Below are 24,488 nucleotides of genomic sequence, written 5' to 3'. Positions count from 1 at the left end.
GCCCACATGACCAAGGCGCAGCCAATCGCGGCGCGGCGGCGTGCCATCGAGACGGCCGCGGCTGCGGCTAGAGCAGCCCGCCGGCGGCTCGCCAGCCCGGGCCCAGCCCCGCTCGGCGCTCCCAGCTCGGTGCTGCCGCCATCTTCCTGGAGGGGAGGACAGAGGCGAAGGCCCCCTCCCCGTGTCAGCCCTCCGCACTCATGCCGCCACCTGCCCGTCCCCGGCCGCCCTTACCCTCAGCGGTCACCTGGCTCCTTTTAGAGAAACGCCCTTTCCCCCAGTCCAGTTGCCCGTAAGGCGAAGATTCTCATTACCTGTTCCACTCTTATTAGCGTGAGGAAGCCAAGCTCATAAGGTAGGAACTGTGGCGAAACAGGGACAAGCCGCCATCTTGGTAAAGGAGAAGAGGCTACGCTTGACCTCCCCCCGCCCCCAGCCTCTATATGGCCAACCGCCGTGGGAGGGGCGAGGCGCCTGCGCAGAGCCGGACGCCGCGGACGCGTGTGCGCCTGCGCGCTCTGCCCACGCGGGGGAGGGGAGGAAGGCCGGGCCTCTCGGGCCAGGAAGGTGTTGGCAAGGGCGGGTCGGCGTGATGACGCAATCCGTCTGCGCGCGGGGTGGGGCGGGGCGGGTCCGGTCGGAGGCGCGTTGGGTCGGCACCTCTTCAGCGGGTTGGCAGTTCGGCGGTGAGTCTGTCCGACTGTTCTCGCAGGTGCGCGGCCTGGAGCTACGGACCGACCCTCCCGAGGAGGTGCGGGGCGCCCCGCTCGGGCGCGGGTCGGCCTCGGGGGCCGGGGCGGGGGCTGAGGGGCGCGGCGGGCCGGTCCCCACCCCGAGGGCGGAGGGCCTGCGCCGTCGCGGGATCCCCGGCTCGGCCCGGACGTTGGGCCTCCGGGCGGGGCCCGCGGGCGTGCGGGCTGGGGAGGGAAGCGGCGGAGCCGCGTCCGCCGGGCGCTTGGTTCTGGGGCCATCTTGTCACTCTAACGGTGCCATTTCGTCCCGGAGATGTGGAGGACGTGCCAGTCAGGCCGCGACCTCTGCAGAGCTCGCGGTCGCAGAGCCCACCCGCGCGGATCGGCTGGGCGCGACTGATACGTGGGCCTCTCCGCCGACAAAGGGTCGCCTGCACCGAAGGAGACAGCGGGGATGGGGCCCAGTGGGGGGCGAGGGGCACCGGAGTCCGACCACGCCTGCCCTCCGTGCCTTCCCGGCTCCCTTTCGCGGCAGTACCGCCCGACCCTGTCCACCCTGCAGAACTCAGACCCCGGACCCAGCCCCCTGGACTCGTTCAGACGCCGTTGGCGGTGCCCTGACCCATGCAGCCTCTGGGCCTCGGCTCGCCTAAAGTCACTGCCCGCTTCTTGTGCAGGATTTCCAGTTCGCCTGCTGTGAGGTGGTGGTTACTCTCACACGTTGACCAGCACATAGTAACTTATCAAGTAAGCTAAGATACAAAGTAGTACTGCATTCTAAGGAAAGCGATGATGACCTGGGGGCTAAGAAAGCGTTTTCTGAGGCTTCTAACTTGAGGTTCATTACATTCACTGATCATTTTTCGTACCTACCATTCAGGAATTCTTTGCAGCACTTAGCACTGGCAGTGTATACTGTTATGTCTGATTGACAGTGATCTACTTAGCTGGTACTTTTTCCCTTTTTCACTCTGCTCTCTGTCACCAATGCCACGGTTCAGAGTAAAGAACTGAAAAGAAATTAGCAGGGTGACCTAGTGAAAGAGGGCAGGACCTAAATGAATATGATTCAGGTTTCTTTTTCTGAATTCCAAAATATAGAGTCTGCTGTAAATGAGAAAAGTTTTTTTCTGGAGGAAAGGACGCATCAAAACTCATGTGACTGAAGAGTTGAGATGAAGCTGTGGATACTGTCTGTACTTACTCCACTTTGTGCTCATGGTTGGGCTGGTTGCTACAAAAAGTACACTTGTAGGGTGCTGGGATGCATGTGCTTTCCTCAGGGAAAGCATCAATGTGGAAGCATTTCAGGCCCTTCAGATAGGGAATGATGAACCTTTGGAGTCCCATGTTGAGGGAAGGGTCACTCTATGGATTTTGGTGATACAGCAAATACAGGAATAGTATATCTAAATGAGTGATAATTCTCATGTATTTCATTAATATAAATGTCACTTGCAGAATAAAAATGTATAATGCCAGGATTGTTTTCTTTGTTCTTGACCCCTTTGGGAAAGTTGGTTTCTTATATGTAAATCTGGATGAGAATAATGCTCTGTGGAAGAACCAAGCCGTGGGGTAAGGATAAACAGCTTTCAGCATCTGGATTGAGCATTGTGTGAAAGAACAAAATTTTTTCACTTGACCACATTTTTGAGATTTGGGGGATTCAGTTGGTCTACACCCAAGGTTTTAATCAATTGCAGTGCTCAGCAACCTGTTACTAAATCAGAACTTTCTCACTGAAAACCAGGTGCTCCAAAGGTTCAGTTCCCTTTCAGTTTTTGTTTTACGTAGCTAATAACTTAAATTGTTAGAAAATCATTGTGGATCCAAATTATGTTTCAGAAAAAAATCAATGTGAAACAAATAGGAGGTGGCAAGAGGAGCTTGGAAACATTACAGCATATCTGAGTGTTCATGGTTGTCGGAAAGCAGTGTGTTCTCCATTTTCCCATCCTTGTGCCTCAAGATAGAGCTTGATATGGAGGAGCCAGATAGAAGTGAAAGTCACCATTTTCCCTGGAGGGGCATAGCAGAACAGAGGTTGGAGGGCAGCATGAGGCCAGTGTCTCTGAACGTTGCAGAGATGGCAGCGTCCAGCGCTGACGTGGGATCTCACAGTGGCCAGAGTAGCCAAAACCAGGGTGCAAGAGGCTGAGGGTCTGTGGGTCCAGGAGAGGCACTTTGATATTTCTGTCACAGGGCTGGTTTGAGGTCGAGTAGGTGTGGTAGCTGGTAAAGCAAGTGCTGACCCTTCTGTCTGCAGAGATCTGTACTTCCACACGAATATGAAGCTCTTTTGCCAATCCCTTAAGAACAAAGCCCATCATTAGAGATTCCTGTGAGAATTGGATATAATTTTGCTATTTCGAGGAAAATAAAAATAATTTGATTCACATAGGACCTGTTTCCTCTTATTTCTAAACTTGTTTCTATGTCTCTTTGTTTGATTTTTTTTTTTTTTTTACTGTGTTGTCAATGACATTTTCCCTTTTTGCATTCCTTATTTATTGCTACTATTGGAAGAAGTTTGACTTAGTTAATATCTGTCTGGTATTTAGACACCCTATTAAATAATTTTATTCTAAAATTCATTTTGGAAGTGGGTAGGGGCATAGTCTTGCTATGTTGCCCAAGCTGGCCTCCAACTCCCAGGATCAAATGAACCTCTTGCCTCAGCTTCCCAAGCTGCTGGGACTACAGTTGTGTGTCGCCATGCCTCCTGACTTAGAAGTCTTTTTTTTTGGGAGGTGGGTACTGGGGATTGAACTCAGGGGCACTTGACCATTGAGCCACATCCCAGCCCTATTTTGTATTTTATTTAGAGACAGGGTCTCACGAGCTGCTTAGGACCTCACTTTTGCTGAGGCTGTCTTTGAACTCCCCATCCTCCTGCCTCAGCTTCCCAAGCCATCAAGATTATAGGCATGCACTACTGGGACTGGCAGAATTTTTTTTTTTTTTTTTTTTTTTGACTAAAATATTTGTATTTTCTGTGTATTCAATCCTATTAGGAACAGTTTTTGTTTCATATTTTCATTTTCTTGTTTCACTGCATTCACTAAACTCACTAAAATAGTATTAAATAATCATGGTGAAATTGAAGTGTCTAGATCTTGTTTGGATTCTGGTCAGAATAGGGGAAAAAAAAAAGTCCAGACAGTTAAGAAATAGGAATACTGGGGGTTTTGGGTTCTATTAAAAAGCTGTTGTTTCCTCAGGTATTGTCATTTGTAGGAGCCCTTATATTTAGATATGCATACCAAAATGTAAGTGAAATGCTACGTCTGGGTTTTGCTTCCCAGCAGTCCAGGACAGAGAGGAGGAGTAAGTATGGGGATTGGTGAACTGGTACTGGTCTTGAATTGGTTATTTTTGAATCTGGGTAATGGGTGTTACATGGGGGGTTTGTGTTATGCATTTCAAGTTTTTTATAAATATTTTAAAATAATTGTGGTAATATTAGGGAACAGACAGATACAAGGATGTTGGAGACACAAGGTTAAGGGAGTAATTCTATAAATAGGGCCCACTGTGCTGATCCCCACTTACTTTCTTTTCCAAGAACAATTTACCTGCAGCCCTGCCCGGCCTAAGTGGACAGGATATGTCACATTCCTCAGCAAACTCTATCTGCAGAAGAAATGCAGGTCCCAAATAATGTTGATAAGGGAAACCCAAGTTACCTTGAGTGGGGAGACTTGCGATGATCCTTAAACTCTGGGAGATAAAGGTAGTTCCTCCTAACCATAAAATTTGAAATCTGTAAGAATGTGTGAAGAATCAGTTAGAACCAGTCATGATGGGCCAAGGTGAACCAGAGTTGCCATGGCAGTGGGGACTTAAAAGTCTGATGTCATCTTGCTGTCAGTTAAAAGTCAAGAGGTGAAGCTGGTGTGACTCTGGATACTTTCTAGGATCCCAGTAAAACTAGAGTGCAGGAGAGCTATGTCCCTCTTCTCTCTGAGAAGACCCACTGTCTCCCTGGAGAGTGCCCCTTTCCCTTTTCCTATCCCTTCAGGAAACTCATTCCTGTTACTCCGAGCCACGTCTGAAATCTTTCTGACTTGATCAAAAGAATGAGGATTTGAAGAGGGGGTCTTTCGAGCTGCTTCAGTTTCCTGGAAGGCCCTAGCTTTGGAACAGTAATGGACATTTGTACTTAATTATTGGTTGTAACTTAAGTAGGTTTAACATTCTGTTTTTTAGGGAATAGCGTTTGACACTGGTTTTAGGAAATAATCCTAAATTATATTTAAGTAGTTTCCTTACTTGGTGTTTATATTAGGATTGGTTGCTGAATTTTATTGTATATTTCATCAGCATCTCTTTATCCATGAGTGTTTCTTTAATTTGTTGTAATGATAGAGCCTTTTGATACATTTCTGGAATCTAGTTGCTGGCAAATATTTTCTTTAGAATTTTTGCACTGATACTCATGAATGAGATTGACTTAGGGTGCTTGTCAACCCTTCCTTCCTTCCTGAAGGTTCTTTTGCTCCCTCTCTCTTTCCCTCCTTCTCCCTTTCCCATCTGGATTTGTCATTAAAACCTTGCAGCCCTCATAAAATACATTGGAGTGTTTCCCTTCCTGTGTCGTGGCTTGGAATAGATGGCACTTGTTCGCTATGGAGTGAGCTCTGACTCGTCTGCTGTCCCTTCGGTGGTGTTGGCTCTGGGAGGTTCGGAACTCGCCCCCTTCTGCCTTTCCTTCCTGCCACCTTCGTCCCCGGTCCTGCCTCTTCCTTGTTGGACTGCTGAGGGATTTTAGACAAGTAGCTTTGGGATTTTTTTCCCCTTTTGTTTTTTCTTGTAGTTTTAGTTTTCCTGCTTGTTAATTTCTTCTTTCTGTTTCCTTTTGACTCATTCTCTTCATTTTTTTGAGTGCCAAATTTCTTTATTGTCAGTGCTCATTAACACATGGAAATCCCAGATTTTTAAAGTTTCACTTTTTTCTTTAAGATGCTTTCTTCGTTGAGTTCAGGGTCCTCTGTTGTCAGTGTGTCTGTGGTGTTGCTTAGTCCTCTCTGCCTTGCTCATCTGTGTCCGCTGTCTGTCCAGTGCTGAGAAAGGCCATGGACTTTCCCTACTTTCATGAAGTTAGCCTTGTGTTTTTGTCTCTGCTGTTTAGTTCTTTTACCATGAATCCTGTCTCTCCTCTGTGTTGCCCTGGCTTGGTATCTCAGCCTCTCCCTTTCTTTTCACCCTTTCTTTGATCCTTTATTTTAAGCACATTTCTTCCACATTGCTTACGCCAGCAGGCTGGTCTGTTTGTTCTAACTCAGTCTACTCCACACCCCACCGCATGGTGGGCACGTGCTTTACCACAGAGCCATATCCCCTGCCCTCTTGATTTTAAAAAAAATTTAAAGTTTTTAGTGCTGGGTTGGAACCCAGGACCTCACACGTGCTAGGCAAGCATTCTACAACTGAGCTATATCCCCAGTCCTATTTCCTTTTTTTAAGGAGGAATGTGATTCTTTCACATTTATATTGATGGCTAGTATTCTTGAATTTCATCCCTTTTGTTTTGATTTAGAGCTGTTGTTGGTTTTGTTTCCTCTGGTTCCTTTTCCTTGTCTTTGCTGGGTGATCAAGTTGCTATTTGTTATCTACTTTCTCTTCATTGGGAGGGTCTCCTCTGATTCTCTTCAGTGATTTTTCCTTTCCTTTCCAAATCAGACACTGGTTTTTGTTGTTTGAAGTCAAGGTGTCACCTCTGCAAAACTGTGTGCTTCCGTTTGATCCTCACCTCTCCCTCTGCTCCTTCTCCAACTCAGGTTTTGCTGAAGTTGTTTATTATTTTCAGTTTTAGTCTATTAGAATTTTTCTAGAATATCCTTTCTACTCAAGAGACCTTAATTTATCTCTCTTAGGCAGTTTTGTATAGTTGGTTAAGATACAGAGAGTCTGCTCTTTGTTCTTAGAAAAATTTATTTTTTTCTTTTCTTCTATCTGTCCCTTTCTCTCCTGTGGGAACTCTTACTGTTAAGAACATTTCCTTGATTTTCCAAGGCTGAGGCGTAGAGTGGGCCTCTAAAAGGAAGAACTGAGACTGTAGCCTAGGTGTTCTTTGAGACCTAATCTGTAAAGTTAAAGGCTCCTGACTTCTACTGCCATTACCTTGCATATCCAGCTCAAATTAATTGCAGTGTGGGGACCTCATTTCTTCTAAGATGCTTGGGAATATTTCCATTTAGAAGAGAAACTTGGCGTATGCAATATTCAGGAATGTTAAGATTTAGGGAAAAGGGGGAAGACAGCAGAGTGGTAGAAGGCTCTGTGTCGTCTGCACCTGAGAGTCACACTGGACCTCAGGCACACCTCCTGGCCTTGCTGCTGTCCTTGTTTCGCAAAGCTTCAAGGTGCTAAGATTTGCACATGAGTTCCAGACTTCTTTAAAACAACTGAGGAACTTCCAGCAGCTCTGTGCTCTGCACCACGGATGGCAGGGAGTGTAGGATATCTATCATGTAGCTGAAAAGAAAGCTTAATACTGAAGATGTGGAATGTATCGCTGTACGCCATGTGTGGGGCTACTTTCGTCAGTGTCCAACATTTAAATCTCATTGGCTCTGTAACAAGAGATGACGTTCATGATTTCTGGGAAAGCATCTAAGGCCCTTGAGACACTAAGGGATGCTGGTGCTGTATGTGGGTCCTGCTGTTCAGCAGGTGGGTGTACATATGCATGCAGACATTGAGGTGGTTTTTGTTTTGTTTTTAACAGATAGAGGAGACACCAGGAAAGATGTCTAAGGTAAGGTCATATTTCATCATGTATCTACAATGTGAGGAGAAACTGATCTACTTTTTCAGACTGTTTACAGTCAGGATTTATATGATATATTTGATTCATTGAGATAAAGAAGTCTAATTTGTCATTCTAAAAGTTTCAAGCTGTCTCTTTTCCTTTTTTTTTTTTTTTTTTCTCTTGGTGCTGGGGATTGAACCCAGGGCCTTGTGCTTGCAGGGCAGGCACTCTACCAACTGAGCTATATCCCCAGCCCCAAGCTGTCTCTTTTCTCAGGTTTGTTTTTTCTAAACACAGGAGTAACAATCCACTTAGCCTCCTTACATCATTCCCAGCAGACTAATCAGAGAATAACTCTGGATCATTGTCATGCTGAGACTGATGGGCTCTGAGACTTGGTTGTTTGGTCTAGCTCAGCTCTGTGAGTTGGCCAGAGCCTTAGGTAAGTTGATTCTAAAGGATACAAGCTGAGAAAAGTAGAGCTTGGGGTTGGAATCGCAAGATCTTTTCTGTTTGCCTTCTGGTTTTGAGCCTGTTGTTGTCCATTGCCATCTATTTTTTAAAAATCATATCAGTTTTTGCTTTTTATACCAGTATTAGTGGAGGCACAGATAAGCAAAAAAAGAAAATAAGAATTAGCCATTTTTCCACCCTGCAGAAAACCACCCCTAAAATCTATGTCTATTCTTTTTCACTAGTGTGTATGTGTGAATGCAGTTTACAAAATAGAATCCTGAAATACTGCTTTATATATTTTCAATTAATAAACCAGTTGTGTTTGTTTGAAAATGTCGTCTCGTTCTCAGTGTGCCCCTGCCCGGCGCCAGCTTTGCCCCCGCCCCACCCTTGGGCCTGCCTCCTTCAGGAGTATTGATTCTTTGCTCTTTTCTTTCTTGGTCTTTGAAGCCACATGCTCAGCATCCCGCTTTTAGGTGGCCTGCCTGGCCTGTGTTTTTGCCTCCCACAGAGCTGTCTCCCCTTCATAAGTGTGTCCCTCGCAGGGTCTGGTAGCCAGGCCTGTGGAACGAAACCACCCAGTTCAGTACTATCTTGTAAGCTTTATTGTGCTTTTTTTCCCCTGTAACTCCATTTGTCTCAAGTCATGATTTGAAATTGCAACCTAAGAGGAATTAATAAACTTGTACCTTTTATGTATTGCTGAATTCATGAGCAGAATATTGATTAACAATGTTAATTTTAGGTTAGCATATAGCTAAGGGTTTGTTTTCTCTTTCAGTGATCGTAAGTGAATAATACCATTTTCCAATAGAAATATGATTTTTTAGAACTGCCACTGATATTTGTCACAGGTCTAAGTGATTATATCTTAAAAACAAATTATTTATTAGCTCTTCTTTTTTTTATTTAAATCTTCTTTTAGCAACAACCAACTCAGTTTATAAATCCAGAAACTCCTGGCTATGTTGGATTTGCAAATCTTCCCAATCAAGTTCACCGGAAATCAGTGAAAAAAGGTTTTGAGTTCACATTGATGGTGGTTGGTAAGAAACTAATTTATAACCTAAGTTCATTAATTAGTTGTCCTCTTTCCAGCCATGGGGTATAGTAGCAAACATGACCTAGAATAGAAGGGGATTCCTTTTGGCAGATTCAAATCACTTCAAAATTTGGGGGAAAAAAATGTGTGTGTGTGTATACATGTGTTGTTTTTCATTTGACTTGAGTAAAATTATCATTTTTCTCTCGTCTCTTTATATATGATGAATGTTTATGGGTTTTTGGTGGGGAATGTTGCAGTATTGGGGATTGAACCCAGGGGTGCTCTACCTCTGAGCTGCATCCCTAGCCCTTTTTAAATTTTTTATGATTTTGAGACAGGATCTCCTAAGTTGCAGCTGGCCTCAAACTTGGAATTCTCCTGCCTTAGCCTCCCCAGTAGCTGAATTACAGGCATACACCATCTCATCTGGCTCGTGATGAAAGGTTTTGCTCATTGTGGCAGCTGACTTACAAAAGGGCTTCCAGTGATCTTTACCTCCTTGTCTTCTTGACCCTTCTGCCTCCAGCCCCCGCCCCCACCCCCACCCTCCAGAGTCTACCTACATAGCCAGAGGTCACTGCAGAAATGAAGGTGTGTGACTTGTAAGACTAGGTCATGAAAGGCATCGTGACTCACAGCTTGCTGCCTTTGGATTCACTCACTCCAGGTGGGTGAGGCCACCTGTGCATTGAGAGGACACTCCCACAGCTCATTTAGAAGTCTGCAAGTTGAGGAACTGAGGTCTGTAGGTAGCCGTGTGGGTGACCTGCTTAGAAACACACTCCACTCCCGTAGACTTACTGACATTGACTGTCACCTCATGAAAGAGCTGAGAGACCTCAAGCACTCTGGAATTTTCACCCAGAAAAACCTGTTTATGGGTCTTTCAGGTGTCCAAGTTGTGTAGTAACTTATGTGTTAGCAAACAGCTACTGTATGGCTCTAGAGGTTCCAAAGTGGCTCACAGCATTCAGGGGATTGAGGTCACGGGGCACTGGGGGTGTTGTTTTCTGTGTTCCCCGGGTTTCTCCCTAATGAAATTGTGCAGAAGCAGATGTGAAATTTGTATTATGCTCATATTATTCCCTAATACAGTAATACCATTGGAACAGATTATTTTCAAACAAGTTAGTTATTGAAGAGCTGATTAAATGAATGGAACTTACCACAGCACTACACTGTTCATCTTCAGAAACTCAGTGTTGTCTGTGGTGGTTATAAAGAAAGAGAATCATGATATCTGAAAGTATATTTGTAAGAATTCAAAATGTTAAAGGAAAAATTTAATAGACTAGAAATAAAAGGAAGATAGCTCAACCTAGGGTTAAGAGTGTATACTAGAAGGGTTATGTTACTCTTACTGTGTGAAAAACCAGAAGAAGTTAAACATCTTGAATTGCATATGATGTGATTTGTGTATGTAAAAAAAAAAAAATCCTAAGGGATCCACCAGACCACTAGAATTGATAAGTAAATTTTAGTGAGTTTTCCGGTACTAGTTCAGCATATAGAAATAGACTTTATTTGTGTGTATTACCAACAAACAATTTAAAAATGAACTTAAAAAGTCAGTACCATAATAATACTAGTTAACTTTTCAAAGACAGTACCATTTACAATACCATAAAAATTTTACGCTGTTTAGTGGTAGAGCTAACAGAATATACGCAGGGCATGTGTACTGGGAATACTGCTGAGAGATTTTAAAGACCACCCGAATATGTGAGATCTGCCCCACTTGTGGATCAACACTGTTAAGATGTCCTTTTCTTTCTAAATTATGCATGGAGACAATTTGATCCCAATGAAAGTCCCAGTCAACTTTTAAAAAATAGAAATGAACAAGTTGATTTTAAAGTCGAAATGCAAGTGTTGGGGATGTGGAATAAACAAAACAGTTTAGAGAAAGAACAGAGTTGGACATGCACCATGCATTTTAAGACTTAGCAGCGGAGGTCAAGACAACCTGGGCAAGGTGGACATGGAGATTGGCTCAGCCCAGCAGTAGACACATGCAGAAGGTCAAAGGTGCCAAGGTGATTTGAAAGTGGAGCAAATAACAGCTGGATGATCAGACGAGGGAAGTCAACTAGAAAGGGGTCCTGGGCCTAAATGTAGAACTATCAATTCTAGAAGAAGATGGACAGGCATGATTATATGATTCTGGAGTAAGCAGATCTCTTAGGAATGAAGAACAGCAATCACAAAGAAAAAAATCAGTTGTGCTTTGTTAAAAATTGACTCACACCACCAGTAACAAAAAGTCAGGCCATCTATACACTGGGAGAGTATCCATAGTACCACCTCTGAGAAAGGGCTGTTGTGGGGAACCTGAGAACGTCTTTACACCTCAGCATGACAGATGGTGACGGAGGGTAAAAGGTGTGAGTAGACACTTCACTGAGGAGGGCACAGCTGGCCAGGAAGCCCATGCCTCGATGTGCATGTGGACCCCATGGGGAGGCACCACCCCTGCCCACAGAAGGTGGTCCGAGCATTGGCCAGGGTGTTGAGCAACTGGAACCCTGCTAACAGCCAGCGAGAATGCAAAGTGCTCCTGTCACTTTGAGCAGTTAAAACCCAGTAGTCCCACTTTGCCACAGACTTGATGTGAATGTAGACACCACTTTCTCACAGCCCGAGACTGGAACGGCACAGGTGTTTGACAGCAGCAGAGCAGATTAATGCCCAGCAGTGCAAAGAAGCACGTGACTAGATACAGCACAGGGACTGATCTCAGCTGTGCTCAGCACCAGCAGCCACACAGGCCACAGTGTAGGCTTCTGCTTATGTGAAGTTCTGGGAGGAGCAAAGCCCCTCTGTAGTGACAGAGCTTGTAGGGGCACTGGAAAGAGAGATGGCTGAGATAGGTAGGGGAACTCTAGAGAGTTGTGGAAGTGTTTCATGTCTTGAGTGGAGTTTGGTTATCTGGGTGGGTACCTTGTCATTACTAATCCAACTGTGCAGCTTAATGGTGTATTAATGTGTATGTGAATTTTATCTCAGTAGAGTTGGTTTAAAAACAAGCAGGCACTTAGGGGTTGAGAAAGAGATGGTAGTGAAGAAAAGAGCTAGAAAGTTAACCACAAGGACCTTCAACTTTAAAATCATCCTGTTAGTTTCCCAGGAGAAATGGTACCTTGGGGAAACCCCAGCTCAGCTGACTGAAAACAAGGCTGTTGAGCACAGATGTAGTTTTAAACTTGTGCCAGAGGTCCAAAGAAGTCAGTCCATGGAGTGAACCAGCACCTGCAAGCACAAGGCTGCACACACATGGAGAGCAAACCTGCAGGGATTCTGAGATGAGGAGGAGGTCGTGTGAAGACACGAGAAGGGAGCCGAGTGGCAGAGTGCCCCTGAGAACTTGGTGACCAGGAGTCTGGAAGTTCCCGTCAGATGAAGAATGACATGGAGTTGTTCTACCCACCGTTATGAGGGATGGCACTTAGTTTATAGAATAAAGCATGTTGCCAACTGTGCCTGTAGGAAGATTAGTAGGTTGTTAATGTGACCAAATTGACCACAGGGTTAGAGTGAGCACTTGAGAACTGACTGACAAGAGTGGAGATGGGTGGACGCAGGCACAGGCCTGTGTGGCTGAGTTGCACCTGGTGAGGACTACGTCCTGGGTGCACACAGCCGTGGGCCCTGCCGCCCTGGTGTGCACACAGTTGTGGGCCCTGCCACCCTGTTGTGCACACAGCCGTGGGCCCTGCCGCCCTGGTGTGCCCCTGCGCGCCACTCACGGGGGGCTGTTTGCAGGGGCAAGAGCAGCTTCCTGGGAAAAGCCTTGTATATTGTTTGAGAAAGCAATTTCATAATTGTTTTAGTCAAAAATCAAAAAACTAATATGAAGAGAGATTCCGTAAGATTTGAAAGTCTAGATTTTAAAAACTTGAAATTAAATCTGAAAGGCTGAACTTCATTCCTCTACGTCTCTTCTTTATGGTGCTGCCCGTGCCCATGGCTGTTTGTGGTCAGTGCAGACAGGATCCGTCCGTGGACTGGGGAGGCCTCTGCCTGGCCAGTCTTTGCTTGCTTCTGTACACAGACGTAACATTGTTTGGCCCGTTGCTTTCTGTTTATGGTTTTGGAAGGCGATGGGCTGGCATTGATCTGGGTCCTTGCTGGTGTGTCTCAGTTCTCCTTTCTCCAGCAGTTCCTGGCCAGGGTGCAGATGCTGGCCAGAATGGAGAAGCAAGAACGAGGCACTCAGGTGGGCCTGCAGCAGCGTGGTGTTCTCTGTTCAGGAGCAGCTGGTTTGTGGCTGTGCCAAGGGCAGTAGCACACACACCCTCCAAGTGGAGACCCCTGCCGGCAGTGGCACTGCAATACCAGGACTCCAGGAGCAGCAACCAGGCTTCCATTGGCACCTGTCCCTTTGCCGCTGTGTCCCACTGCTGTGCAGACATGGCTGTTCTTTCGCCCATCATCTCCCCCACTGAACTGCAAGGCTCTGCAAGCAGAGACTTCTCTGTCCTGTCCCTAGGCCTAGAACTGTGCCCCATAGTAAATACTGATAATATCTGTTCACATGTAATAAAAAGGCATAAGAATCCCCAAAGGGTTTGTTAAAAGAGTAACTTGAGGGGATAGTGAACATTTTGGTAAATGGGTTTTGGTTTGTTTTTATTATTTGGTTAGTTGGGTTTGGTTTTTTTTTTTTTTTTTTGGTACTGGGGATTGAACCCAGGGGCACTCCACCACTGAGCCACATCCCCAGCCCTATTTTGTATTTTATTTAGAGACAGGGGCTCACTGAGTTGCTTACTAGCACCTCACTGTTGCTGAGACTGGCTTTGAACTTGAGTTCTTCCTGCTTCAGCCCCCAGAGCTGCTGGGATTACAACCGCACCTGGCAGATACAGTGATTTTTAGAATAGATCTGTACTCTTTTCCCATGCTGTGCAGGACTTAGCAGAGGCCAGGTAAACCGAGGGGCCTAGGAAGGTCCAGCACCCGGGGCAAGGTCATAGCGAGCTCCTGAGCTCAGAAGCACTCATCCTACAGAATGACGCCTTGGGTGGTAACAGCAATGAAGGGATCGAAATTTGAACTTCCTTCCAGTATAAAATTTAATTTTTGGTATTTTGTATCTTTTTGGAGTTAAATGTCAAACATTCAAAATATATAGAGTAGCCACGGAGGGCTCCTTAACTCAGCTCCTGGAGTGTGCGTGCTATCTGAACTGGTACTGTCTCCCCCAGCCAAACGTGGGAAGTGGGTACCTCAGGCAGGAGGAGGGAGGTCATAGGGAGTGCGTACCAGGGAACCTGCCAGGTGGCAGGCTCTGCTGTGTTTGCCCAGCCCCGAGCTGGGGGCTGGAGTGCCTTGGCACTGTTGGGGCAGGCGTGTCAGAATCTTCTGAAATGCTATAAGTGTGACATGAGCAGAACTCACTGTCGAAACCTACTTTGCATTCTCTTTGTCAAAAAAATATAACTCCCAAGTGCATTCTGTAAATTTGTCAAGACGTAACATTGTGTCTCTAAACAGTTCTCAAATCCCACACTTGAATTCAAGCTTGGGCCCTGGTCTGGATAGCTCCCTGATCTGCACACGTTACCATCTCTGAGTGTTACCATCTCTGAGCGTGTTTCCCCTTCTGTGAAACAAGGGTGGTTGGTGCCTGGTTCATAGTCATGGCCTAGAGCAGCTGGTGGTCCTGAGGTGCTCACCCCAGTGTGGTCCTCCACACTGCGCTGGCCTTTGGAGAAGGTCCTGACAAGACTCTTATTTCCCTTTAAAGGTGAATCGGGTCTAGGAAAGTCGACTCTCATAAATAGCCTATTCCTGACTGATCTCTACCCAGAAAGAATCATACCTGGAGCCGCAGGTAAAAAGGTCCTTCTCTTGTTGTGACTACAGTTCCACATGAGTGTTGCTGAAGAGTGCGTGATGAACGTTTCACACCTTAACCCTGTGTTTTGTTGTTCTGTTAGTGTGTCTTTTTTAAAGTAGAACACCTAGAAAAGTGTCCTGCGCCTGAGGTCTTGGCGTCTGGACTGTATGCTTGTTTGACACATCCATGTTTCCATCCTTGTCTTTGAGCTTGTCTGTAAAATGTAAAAGATAGTTCCTACTTATATTGTACATTGGATAAGAGGATCGAGCGAGAAAGTTTTATATCCTTAACACACAGTCCCTGCAGGCACGGGTGTCCGTCTGCATGTTCAGTGCAGTACTGCAGCACCCGCAGCTCCTTGTTGAGCGAGCACATGAGCCCACAGTCACCCTGGGTCCTGGGCTGCCACAAGAATGAAGCAAGCCCTCCTGCCAGTATTTTTTAATTCAACTCTTAAGTTATCTTATTTATCCCAAATTAATAGTGTTAAATATTGACTTTACTTATTTATGTAGTGTAGCACGGGGATTGAACCCAGGGCCGTGTACATGCTAAACAAACTCTGCCACTGAGTTACATCCCTGCCCACCCCCACCCCCCTTTTTTTTCCAGACCAATTCTTGCTAAGTTGCCTAGGCCGGCCTTGAACTTGAACTTGTGATCTTTTTGCCTCCCCTCCCCTTTCCACCCTACATCTCTGTCTACTGGAGATTGAACCTAGGGGCATTCTATCACTAAGCTATATTCCCAGTGGTTTTTATTTATTTTTCACTTTGGGACACTTCACTAAGTTGCTGAGGCTGGCATCGAATTTGTAATCCTGCCTCAGCTTCGAGAATAGTGGGGTTATAGATGTGTGCCTGGCCAGTGTTGATGTTTTTAACCTTCCCAAGGAAGGAGGACAGTCTTCATTACCATTTCCCTTGCTGACTTTGGGATTGTTTGACAGTTCCTGCATTATCTTCTGAGCCCCTCATTCCAAAGAGAGGTAGTGAATTAATAACAGGTAATTTCTCCTGTTTGCACACTGGCTTAACTTTAAGGTGTTTTCTCTATTAAATTTCTTTCTTTTCTAGAGAAAATTGAAAGAACTGTCCAAATCGAGGCTTCCACTGTTGAGATTGAAGAGCGTGGGGTCAAGCTTCGCCTTACAGTTGTGGACACACCTGGCTACGGGGATGCCATCAACTGCAGGGACTGGTACGCAGCCACAGAGGCTCAGTGTCCAGTGGCCCTGCACTGTGCACCTGCGGCTTGTTCATTCCGCTGTGCTCTCATTCATAGGTGGTGTTAGTTTAGTGAGTGGTTGTTAGGCTTCAGTAGCTCTATCTAATAAAATAAGAGGCAGTTTAAAATATTAAATACAGACTTAACCTATTTAATGCTGACTTTTACACTTTGACTTTCTAAAGACGTTTATAGCCTAGTGAGATCTGAGGTGGAAAAGCCACACCCTAGCTGTTATCAGTGCAGCACCTTGAGCTGAACCTGGACAGTGGATAAGAGGTCACCGTCTTTCCTTCCATGTGGGAGGAGGGGACACTGTTTGCAAGTTGCCTGAGTCGAGGTGCTTGTAGGTGGCTGCTCTTGGGCATTATCTTCACACACAGGTGAGGCACAGAAGAGGAGGACGGTCTGCCGCCTGTGGTCTTACGTGGAGCGCCCCCGTGGCGTGCAGACACCCACGACTCCCCCTCCTCAGCCTCTCTCTTGCATTAGGAGTCTCCCTTCTTCCTGTCACATGGGTGCACTGTCCTGTTGAGCAGGTCACACCCTGTTTACCCAGCTCCTCAGCTCCTCTTCATTTACACTCTTTGCAAGGACCAGCAGACCTCTGGCCTCACAAGGTCACCCTCGGATCCTGCTTAACATGTTCCATTCGAGCTGTTGATGCCTGGCACTTCAGGAAGTTTACACTTGGCAATTTCCCAAATTTCCTCCATTTGCAAACTAGAAGTCAGTCTTGTGTTCTCATTTTAAAAATGAATTGTTGGATTGTATATTATTGGTGGAGGGGGAGAAAAGCTCGTTTTCTCTTTGAAGTTAGGGGCTGCCGGTTTCTGTCTGTATTTCAGTTTCAAGACGATCATCTCCTACATCGACGAGCAGTTCGAGCGCTACCTGCACGATGAGAGTGGCTTGAACAGGCGGCACATCATCGACAACAGGGTGCACTGCTGCTTCTACTTCATCTCGCCTTTTGGACATGGGTAAATAATAGTTCACCAAGGAAACTCGATCTGCTACCCAAGTTTGCAGGTCACCCCAAGCTCTATATTGCAATATAAGAATTGAAATGACTTTGAGAGAGAAAAATGTGACTCCCTGTTCTTTCCCTTAGACTGAAGCCCTTGGATGTCGCCTTTATGAAAGCAATACACAACAAGGTGAATATAGTGCCTGTCATCGCAAAAGCCGACACTCTCACTCTGAAGGAGCGAGAGCGGTTGAAGAAGAGGGTGAGTGTGGCCTGGCCCTGCCGGTGCTCAGGGTGCTGGTGCCCGGGGGCCTAGGAGCCGGAGGGAGGAGGGGGGCTGCGGCACCTGCCCTATGTCTTGGGGACAGGTTTCAAAGCACACATGACACTTGCTGTTTTGTTTTGGTTTTTTCGCATTTTGACTTCATCACAGTATCACATTTCTGTGTTTTAGATTCTCTTAGGTAAAAATGCCCTTGGCGAGGGGCAGGTGGCTAGGTGCAAGGAGCTCCCCCAGCGTCGAGTTGGAGATGTGAGGCTCTGCTGTTCTGTCCAAATGCTCCTTGCCGGTGGTTCCACTCCAGTGTGTCTGAGCAGGATGGTTCTGCCCAGAGGGGAAAGCACCCCATCACTTCTGCCTGCCAGGGCCTCAGTGCTGAGCCCCTCTGATGCTGCCCCTCTGTCTCTCCGGTGCTCTATTTAGTGCCCTCTCCTTGTATTTCTTGAGGCCTCTTTGTTGACATGTGTTTTTAAAAAATTTTATCTTTCTGATGATGCTCCTTAAGAAAATTCAAGTAGTTTACACGTGCTAGCCTCTGCACTGAGAGTTCTTTTATTTGACCACAGAAATAGCAGTTAGCAATCAGCTGTGGTCCCTCCAGAACATAGTCTGTGTTTTTTCAGAATGAGAGTGTGTCATAATACTGTTCTGCCATTGGATGTTTCAGTTTTAAAGATACTTAACCCTTCTCATCTGTGGATCTGCCATGATCCTGCTGGGTCTGCAGTATTGCACTGTAGGAGTGTGCTGTGGTTTGTTTTCCCAGTTCCCTGTTGAGGGATGATTGGCTTATTTTTTGTTTGGCTCTGACCCCCTTTAGTCTCTGACCAAATCTCCTGTTCCTTTGCCCCTTGCCATTCCTCAGACCCAGTGCTTTCCTACTGGGTAAGGTTGTTGTGGAAGGTCCTCCCCAGGTGCCTCCCTTGCTGCTAGACACTGCCCTGCATGCTGCAGGTGCCTCCCTTGCTCCTAGACACTGCCCTGCACGCTGCTCAAGTCCTCTGCACCTTGTGCCCAGGGTTGGGTTCTTCTCACTGCCAACCCCTGGTCCCTGAGATCAGGATTCTTTTCTTTGTTCTTTATTCCAAGAGTTAGAATAGCACTTGGCACATATGAGGAACTCAGTAATGTTTGCTGTCCTCACCGTTGTATAAATCAGATGAATTCTTGGGAAATTAATATGAACTTAAATTTTTAGAAAATGGCAGATTTCCCCCAAAATAAGCAACAATTTTCTTTCCCAAAACATCCTGTGTGCTCACCCAAGTCATGCGGGGAAGGTGGCCAGGGTGGGTGAGTGTTGCCTCCGCGGACAGTGGAGCTGGCGGGATCTCATCTTGAGGCTAGGGGCCGCGTCCTGGGGGGCAGTGCTGCTGCTGTTGTCCTGTGCTTTTTAATTTTCTGTTTATTTTGGGGGCACCGGGGATTGAACCCAGGGGCACTTGGTCACTGAGCCACCTCCAAGCCTGTTTTATATTTTATTTAGAGACAGGTCTCACTGAGTCACGTAGCGCCTCCTGTTGCTGAGGCTGGCTTTGGACTTGTGACCTTCCTGCCTCAGCTCCCAGCTGCTCATCACAGGTGTGGCCACACCGGGCTAGCGCTTTTGTATTGACTTCGTATATTCTGAGATTTATAGATGTTGACATGTCGCAAATGATTTCTCCTGGTTTGATTTTTGTATTTTTGCCATGGGAAGATGTGAAGCTGATGTTGTCAGTGTTGTGACCCTTTTTTCCTTACCGTCTGAAGTACCTACTGGTTTTTTAGGAAATGTTTGGGCCCTTGGGAGAGTGCCTGAAAATATAGACATTTTTATGCTTGACTGAGCCTTTTTAGTGAGGGAATTGTCCCCTTTAATACACTGCTGTGTTCATCTTCATTAGGTGGAGGAAAAGGGTGTCGAGGTCAGACTGCTCTGATCCTAACCCCTAACCCTGTGTTCGGAGCCCGGAAGGGTGAGGGAGACGAGTGCCAGCCGCCTGCCCTCCTCAGCCTCTCCCCGGGCTGCCTGGGCTCTCCACAGCCTCTCCAGCCCTGCTGCCTGCTTCTCCAGACCATCCCTCCCTGGCTTTGGCCTGCAGGGCTTGCTGTGCTCTCTGCCCGTTTCCCCTCCTTGCCTCTCCGACTGCTACCCCTCAAGGACAGCATTCCTTGGTTGTGCTCTGATCACGTCATCTCTGTGGCTTCTGCTTTCCCTCCAGGGCTGCTCCAGTCTGTTTCCCACTGATGAGCTCTGCCCTCCCAGCTTGTCTGTGACCTCTCATCTGAGTTGTCTGTTTCTTGCTCGTCTCCTCCAGTTTAAATGGAGGTTAAGTCGTGCTTGACACTTTCCCACGTCTCATCTGCCCAATGTAAGCCCTGGCCTCAGGAGGCTAGCGTGGAACCACAGGTGGGATCTGCAGGGCTGGGCCAGGTTCATGCCGACTGCTGGTTCCTCCCACTCAGGAGTGGGGATTCACAGAAAGGGGAGGTGTTCAGAAATGATGTGAAGAGGTGCGTCTTTTCTGGAGTTAAGTTAGGAAAGAGAGTGGTTTGAGAGCAAGATCTGTGACGACAGAAGACCCAGGCCACAGTAAGGACTCTCATCCTCATTAAAAGGAAAGAGCCAGTCCAGTGATGAGGTTACTTGGTCTTGGTGGCCAGGGTGTCTGGTGTCTGGTGCAGTGCCCAGCACAGAGTGACCACTGGACGTTGGTTCTTAACTGGATGACTGGTAGATGACTGCCCGTTCACCTCCAGCCCAATTTCTCCTCTTCACTAGCTTTGGCTGATAGATCAGATTGTGAGATTTCACACACAGGAACCTTTTTAACAGTCAATGAAATGGTTTCAGAATTACTTCAACCTCTCTGATTCTCATTGACATTTGATGTTTTTCTAATATGTGAATTAGACTTGGCTAAAACTGGTCCTGGTTTTGTCTTTCATTCAGATTCTGGATGAAATTGAAGAACATAACATCAAAATCTATCACTTACCTGATGCAGAATCAGATGAAGATGAAGATTTTAAAGAGCAGACTAGACTTCTCAAGGCAAGTGCTGGCTGCAGGGCACAGTGTGAGCAGCTCCTGTGTCCTGTGGTCTCTGCAGTTAGGAGGAGAGAGTGGGCAGAGGGCAGACCCTTGCAGGCCCCACCTCAGAGAGTGTCTGGGTTGGGCCAATTACAGGACTATGTTTGCTTTAAATACATTAGACGTCGTAGCTTCCACTTCAGGCGTGGAAATGTTCTTGCAGGTTTGTTTCCTGTTTGTCTCATGTGGAGAATATCTGACACTCCATCAAATCAAACCTGCCCTCAGCACTCAGGGAAACTTGTCATGGATAGCAACAGGGTAACCCTCTGCTGGTGTTCTGTGTTCTCTGAGAACTTTGGGGCTCCCTGCATACAGCCTGTCTGTGCTGTGTCTCTTTCTAGGCCAGTATACCATTCTCTGTGGTTGGATCCAACCAGTTGATTGAAGCCAAAGGCAAGAAGGTCAGAGGTCGCCTCTACCCGTGGGGTGTTGTGGAGGTGGAGAACCCGGAGCACAACGACTTTCTGAAGCTGAGAACCATGCTCATGTAAGAGGCTGGTGTATTCCTTCTGACAGGGCCTTCCATGCAGGTGCACCCAGCAGCCGGGTGTGCATTGGCACTGAGGAGACCCCCGGGAACCCCCTAAAACATGCTGCACCCGCCTCTTCTGCGGCCTGTTCCTCAGTCCCTGTCCGTGGTGCTCTCCACCATCTCAGGTCTGTGAGATGAGACATGTGTCATGTCTTTAAAGCAGTGAGTTGTTACTATCCAGGCTGTCTCAGCATGACGTGATGGTTTTGTGAGCTGGTGAGGTACACTCATCTAACCTGGGCTGTGTGGACCCCTGTTGTGGGGTGTGGACGCTGAGCACAGAGTGGGTATTCCCACTTGAGCATCGTATGTGTTCTCAGAGCGAGCCCCCATCCTGAGTAAATAGGACTGGGTTGTGCTGTGTGCTCTGAGTGCTTGGAATGGGCCAGAACTCTGTTCATCATGAGAGGAATAGGGCCTCACTCTGCGGGCTCACTTGTGACTTGAGTTATCAGCTGTTTCTGATACATGAGTAATAGGTAAGTTCAAGCTTAGGAAACTAATAATATGCAAATGACCTGTTCTCCAGAAGATCTAGAATGTGTGTTCTACTTTGGACATTATCCACCTAAAAACACCTCTGCATCTAGTCCCTCCAGGGCCTATGACCGTTTGCAGGGTGGCAGAGGACGGTGGAGAGGCACCCCAGGCCTCTTGGGTGGTGCGCTGTTGACTGTGGCGGCAGTGGAGAGCCAGACCTCACTGGATGTTCCCACACCTGTGTTCTTGTGAAATCCCAGCAGCCTCGTGCACCTTTACCACATAGTCCACAGGGTTCTGTGCCAGCTGAGCTGTTTCTCCTGAGACTGGCATGTGCCTGCAGCAGCTACTTTGGTATATGCCTTTTCTTTTCCAGCACCCACATGCAGGACCTCCAGGAGGTGACCCAGGACCTTCACTATGAAAACTTCCGTTCCGAAAGGCTCAAGAGAGGCGGCAGGTGATCATACCGTCTCCTGTCCACTGTGTCATGTCCCCTGGAGTGCTCTTTTCCCTCCCCTGTGTGTTTCACTCAGTCTTCCTGACTGCTAAGCAACATGAGCTTCCTACTTAAAAACTGTTCAAGGGAAAGCCAGGCGCTGTGGCCCACACCTGTAATCCCAGCAGCTCAGGAGGATTGCAAGTTCAAAGCCAGTCTCAGCAACTTATTGAGGCCCTAACCAACTTAGCAAGACCCTGTCTCTAAATAAAATACAAAACAGGGCTGGGGATGTGGCTCAGTCTTCAAAAAAGAACACACAGTAGAAGGGAGTTGCTGCTAATTTAATCAAATCATGCCTTTCTAGCCTTGAAGGAGGGAAAAAAAGAAGAGCTGGGCACACACCTGTAACCCCAGCTACTTTGGGAATCTGAGGAGGATCCTAGGTTCAAGGCCAGTAGGGCAACAGTGTGAGACCCTGCCCCCAAATTTAAAAAAGACTGGGGATGTAACTCAGTGGTAGAACACTTGTCTAACAAGCTCGGGGTCCTGTGTTTAATCCCCAGCAGCTCGCTCTCTCTCTCTCTCTCTCTCTCTCTCTCTCTCTCTCTCTCTCACACACACACACACACACACACACACACACACACATGCACACTGATGAGGGTGGATTTCATAATATGTACATGAAGTGTGTAGCCTTATATTGAAAGACCAGAGGCTTTATTAGTGGTACTTCAAAAGCAGCTTGCTTTCTGCTTAGAACAGAGTTTAATGAACAAATAAGTAGATGTATAGCAGTTGTTAAATATTTTGTGTATTCATTAAAATATGTACTTTTTAGTGACGAATTTGTTCATATGCATAAAGTATATGTCAAGATCCTATTGTGTTGTTGATTTGGGGACAGGCGTTAATAAAGGTACTAGAGGCAGGAAGCAACAGCAGAGCAGGAATCTCCTGGACTGTCTGTGGTCAGTATGCTTAGGGAAGCTTGCTCCATCACCTGAGATGGCTCTGTCTTCCTGATCAGGTCTTGTTCCTTTAACACATTGACCTTTCACCTCTGCAGGAGTGTCCTTGAAAGGAGATAGGGGCCATCACTCCAGCCTAAGGCATGAAGTCTCCTGAGCTTATCACTTCCTGGTGTTTGTGCTTTTCTTCTTTCCGTTCCCTTTTTTCATGTCTTTAATTTAAAAAATGATAAAAATATATAATTTTAAGTGGGTGTTTCTCAGAGTTCTAAGGTGAATATTTTCCTTGGTTATCTATGATAAAAATGGCCCACCTTGCGTATTACGATGGTGTCATTGTCATTTCTCTCTACTCTAGGAAAGTGGAGAATGAAGACATGAACAAAGATCAGATCTTGCTGGAAAAGGAGGCTGAAGTGAGTAGAAAAGTCCTCTTCTTACAATTAAAGCTGTTTGCTTTATCTCCAGAAACATCATCTGTAATTGGATTATTGTAGCTTTCTTTCCTGTTGTTTTGAGGGATATCTATAATAATATGCATGTGTACATATATAATACATGTTTTGTGTATTTAAACTTATCTAGCAGTTTAGCTAAAAAGCATGGAAACAATTTGGTGATACTACTGATTTTTATAAAATGTTCAAGGATCATTTTCTGTGTACATTGATAGTAACTAGAAAATATAATGAAATTGTCTCTGGCATCATTTACCAGTAGTTTGAGAAAAAATAAGGAGGATTTCTAGCGGAAGAAATTGGAAAACTCTACTAAGAGATTTTTAAAGATGATAGGTGTGCAGCTGTGTGGGTGGGAGGACAGTGCAGGCTTCCCGTCCTCTAACCTCTTGAATTCAGCTCCGTCTGAGACATCTCACCAGGCATGTGATGTTCCACCTCAGAGAAGTGCTGATGAGCTCATCCTCATCAGAGGAGGTTTGGAAGCTCTTTAAAAACTGAACTGATGACCAGAGGCTTGCCTTACTGGTCCAAAGGCCAGAGCATTGGTCACCCAGATGGCATCTAAAGGTAGATGAGGAATGTCAACGTTGGTCTGGCAGAGGTGCCCCAGACCTGCTAGAGAGTGGAGTGCCAGGTGTTCACTAGTAGTTTGGCCACAACAGACCAGCCTTTGACAAAAAGAAAATTCACATCTTGGGTAAATTAACCCCATGTTGTTCAAGTAGTTAAACATTACAGCCATCACCACAAAGTTACCCGAAGAAAATTTAAGTAAATATTTTAGTGATGAAAATTGATAAGGATCAAATCAAGATGGACAAATCTACTCTTTTCATAGCTCTGACCTCCTTGCCCTTCAGAAGAGCTGACTCTATCCCATTCCCCACTGACCCTTTTTAGGTTAAAAAATATCTCATTGTCTTGCTTTTCTTAAGTTCCTGCTTCTGTTGTTGATATCTGTGTCTTACTTGAATTGTATTCTTTTATTATTTACATGGCTTCCTATTACATTGTTGGTCCTTTTGTTGGTTTGTAAGAATTCCTTGCACCTTTAACACATTGTGTTTTGGGAATCACAGAACATCCATAAGTAATGTTGAAAGAAATTAAACTGAACAGTCCCGTGTCTGACATGCACTGTCTCCTAGCTCCGCCGCATGCAAGAGATGATTGCGAGGATGCAGGCACAGATGCAGATGCAGATGCAAGGAGGTGACGGTGACAGCGGGACGCTTGGGCACCATGTGTGAG

General features: G+C 46.3%; 2 protein-coding genes across 8 annotated transcripts in view; one reads left to right on the top strand and one right to left on the bottom strand.

Moving 5' to 3' along the window:
• Positions 1–444, bottom strand: part of Hdlbp (high density lipoprotein binding protein) — a 63,928-nt gene extending 63,484 nt beyond the window's left edge. For 2 of the 3 annotated variants that reach the window (XM_047544018.1, XM_047544015.1), the window contains exon 1: positions 315–443. The gene's annotated coding sequence lies outside the window, so the exon portion shown is untranslated. Of the gene's footprint in view, positions 1–314 lie in introns of all 3 variants that reach the window. The other variant, XM_047544020.1, reaches the window with a different exon arrangement.
• Positions 104–24,488, top strand: Septin2 (septin 2). 5 transcript variants are annotated; one of them, XM_047544024.1, is made up of 12 exons: positions 104–355; positions 7,426–7,455; positions 8,831–8,951; positions 14,700–14,786; positions 15,872–15,995; positions 16,871–17,005; positions 17,137–17,254; positions 20,208–20,309; positions 20,693–20,838; positions 21,740–21,823; positions 23,135–23,192; positions 24,386–24,488. In XM_047544024.1, the coding sequence occupies exons 2-12, from the start codon at positions 7,447–7,449 to the stop codon at positions 24,485–24,487; spliced, it is 1,086 nt and encodes a 361-aa protein (XP_047399980.1). In that variant the 5' UTR covers positions 104–355; positions 7,426–7,446; the 3' UTR covers position 24,488. The 5 variants fall into 5 exon arrangements, with proteins under 5 accessions (XP_047399980.1, XP_047399977.1, XP_047399978.1 ...); XM_047544021.1 differs by lacking the exon at positions 104–355 and adding an exon at positions 625–751; XM_047544022.1 differs by lacking the exon at positions 104–355 and adding an exon at positions 629–712.

This window comes from Sciurus carolinensis, chromosome 3, assembly GCF_902686445.1.
Source record: "Sciurus carolinensis chromosome 3, mSciCar1.2, whole genome shotgun sequence".
NCBI classification, from domain to species: Eukaryota; Metazoa; Chordata; class Mammalia; order Rodentia; family Sciuridae; genus Sciurus; species Sciurus carolinensis.
This window is presented reverse-complemented; position numbering and strand designations above follow the sequence as displayed.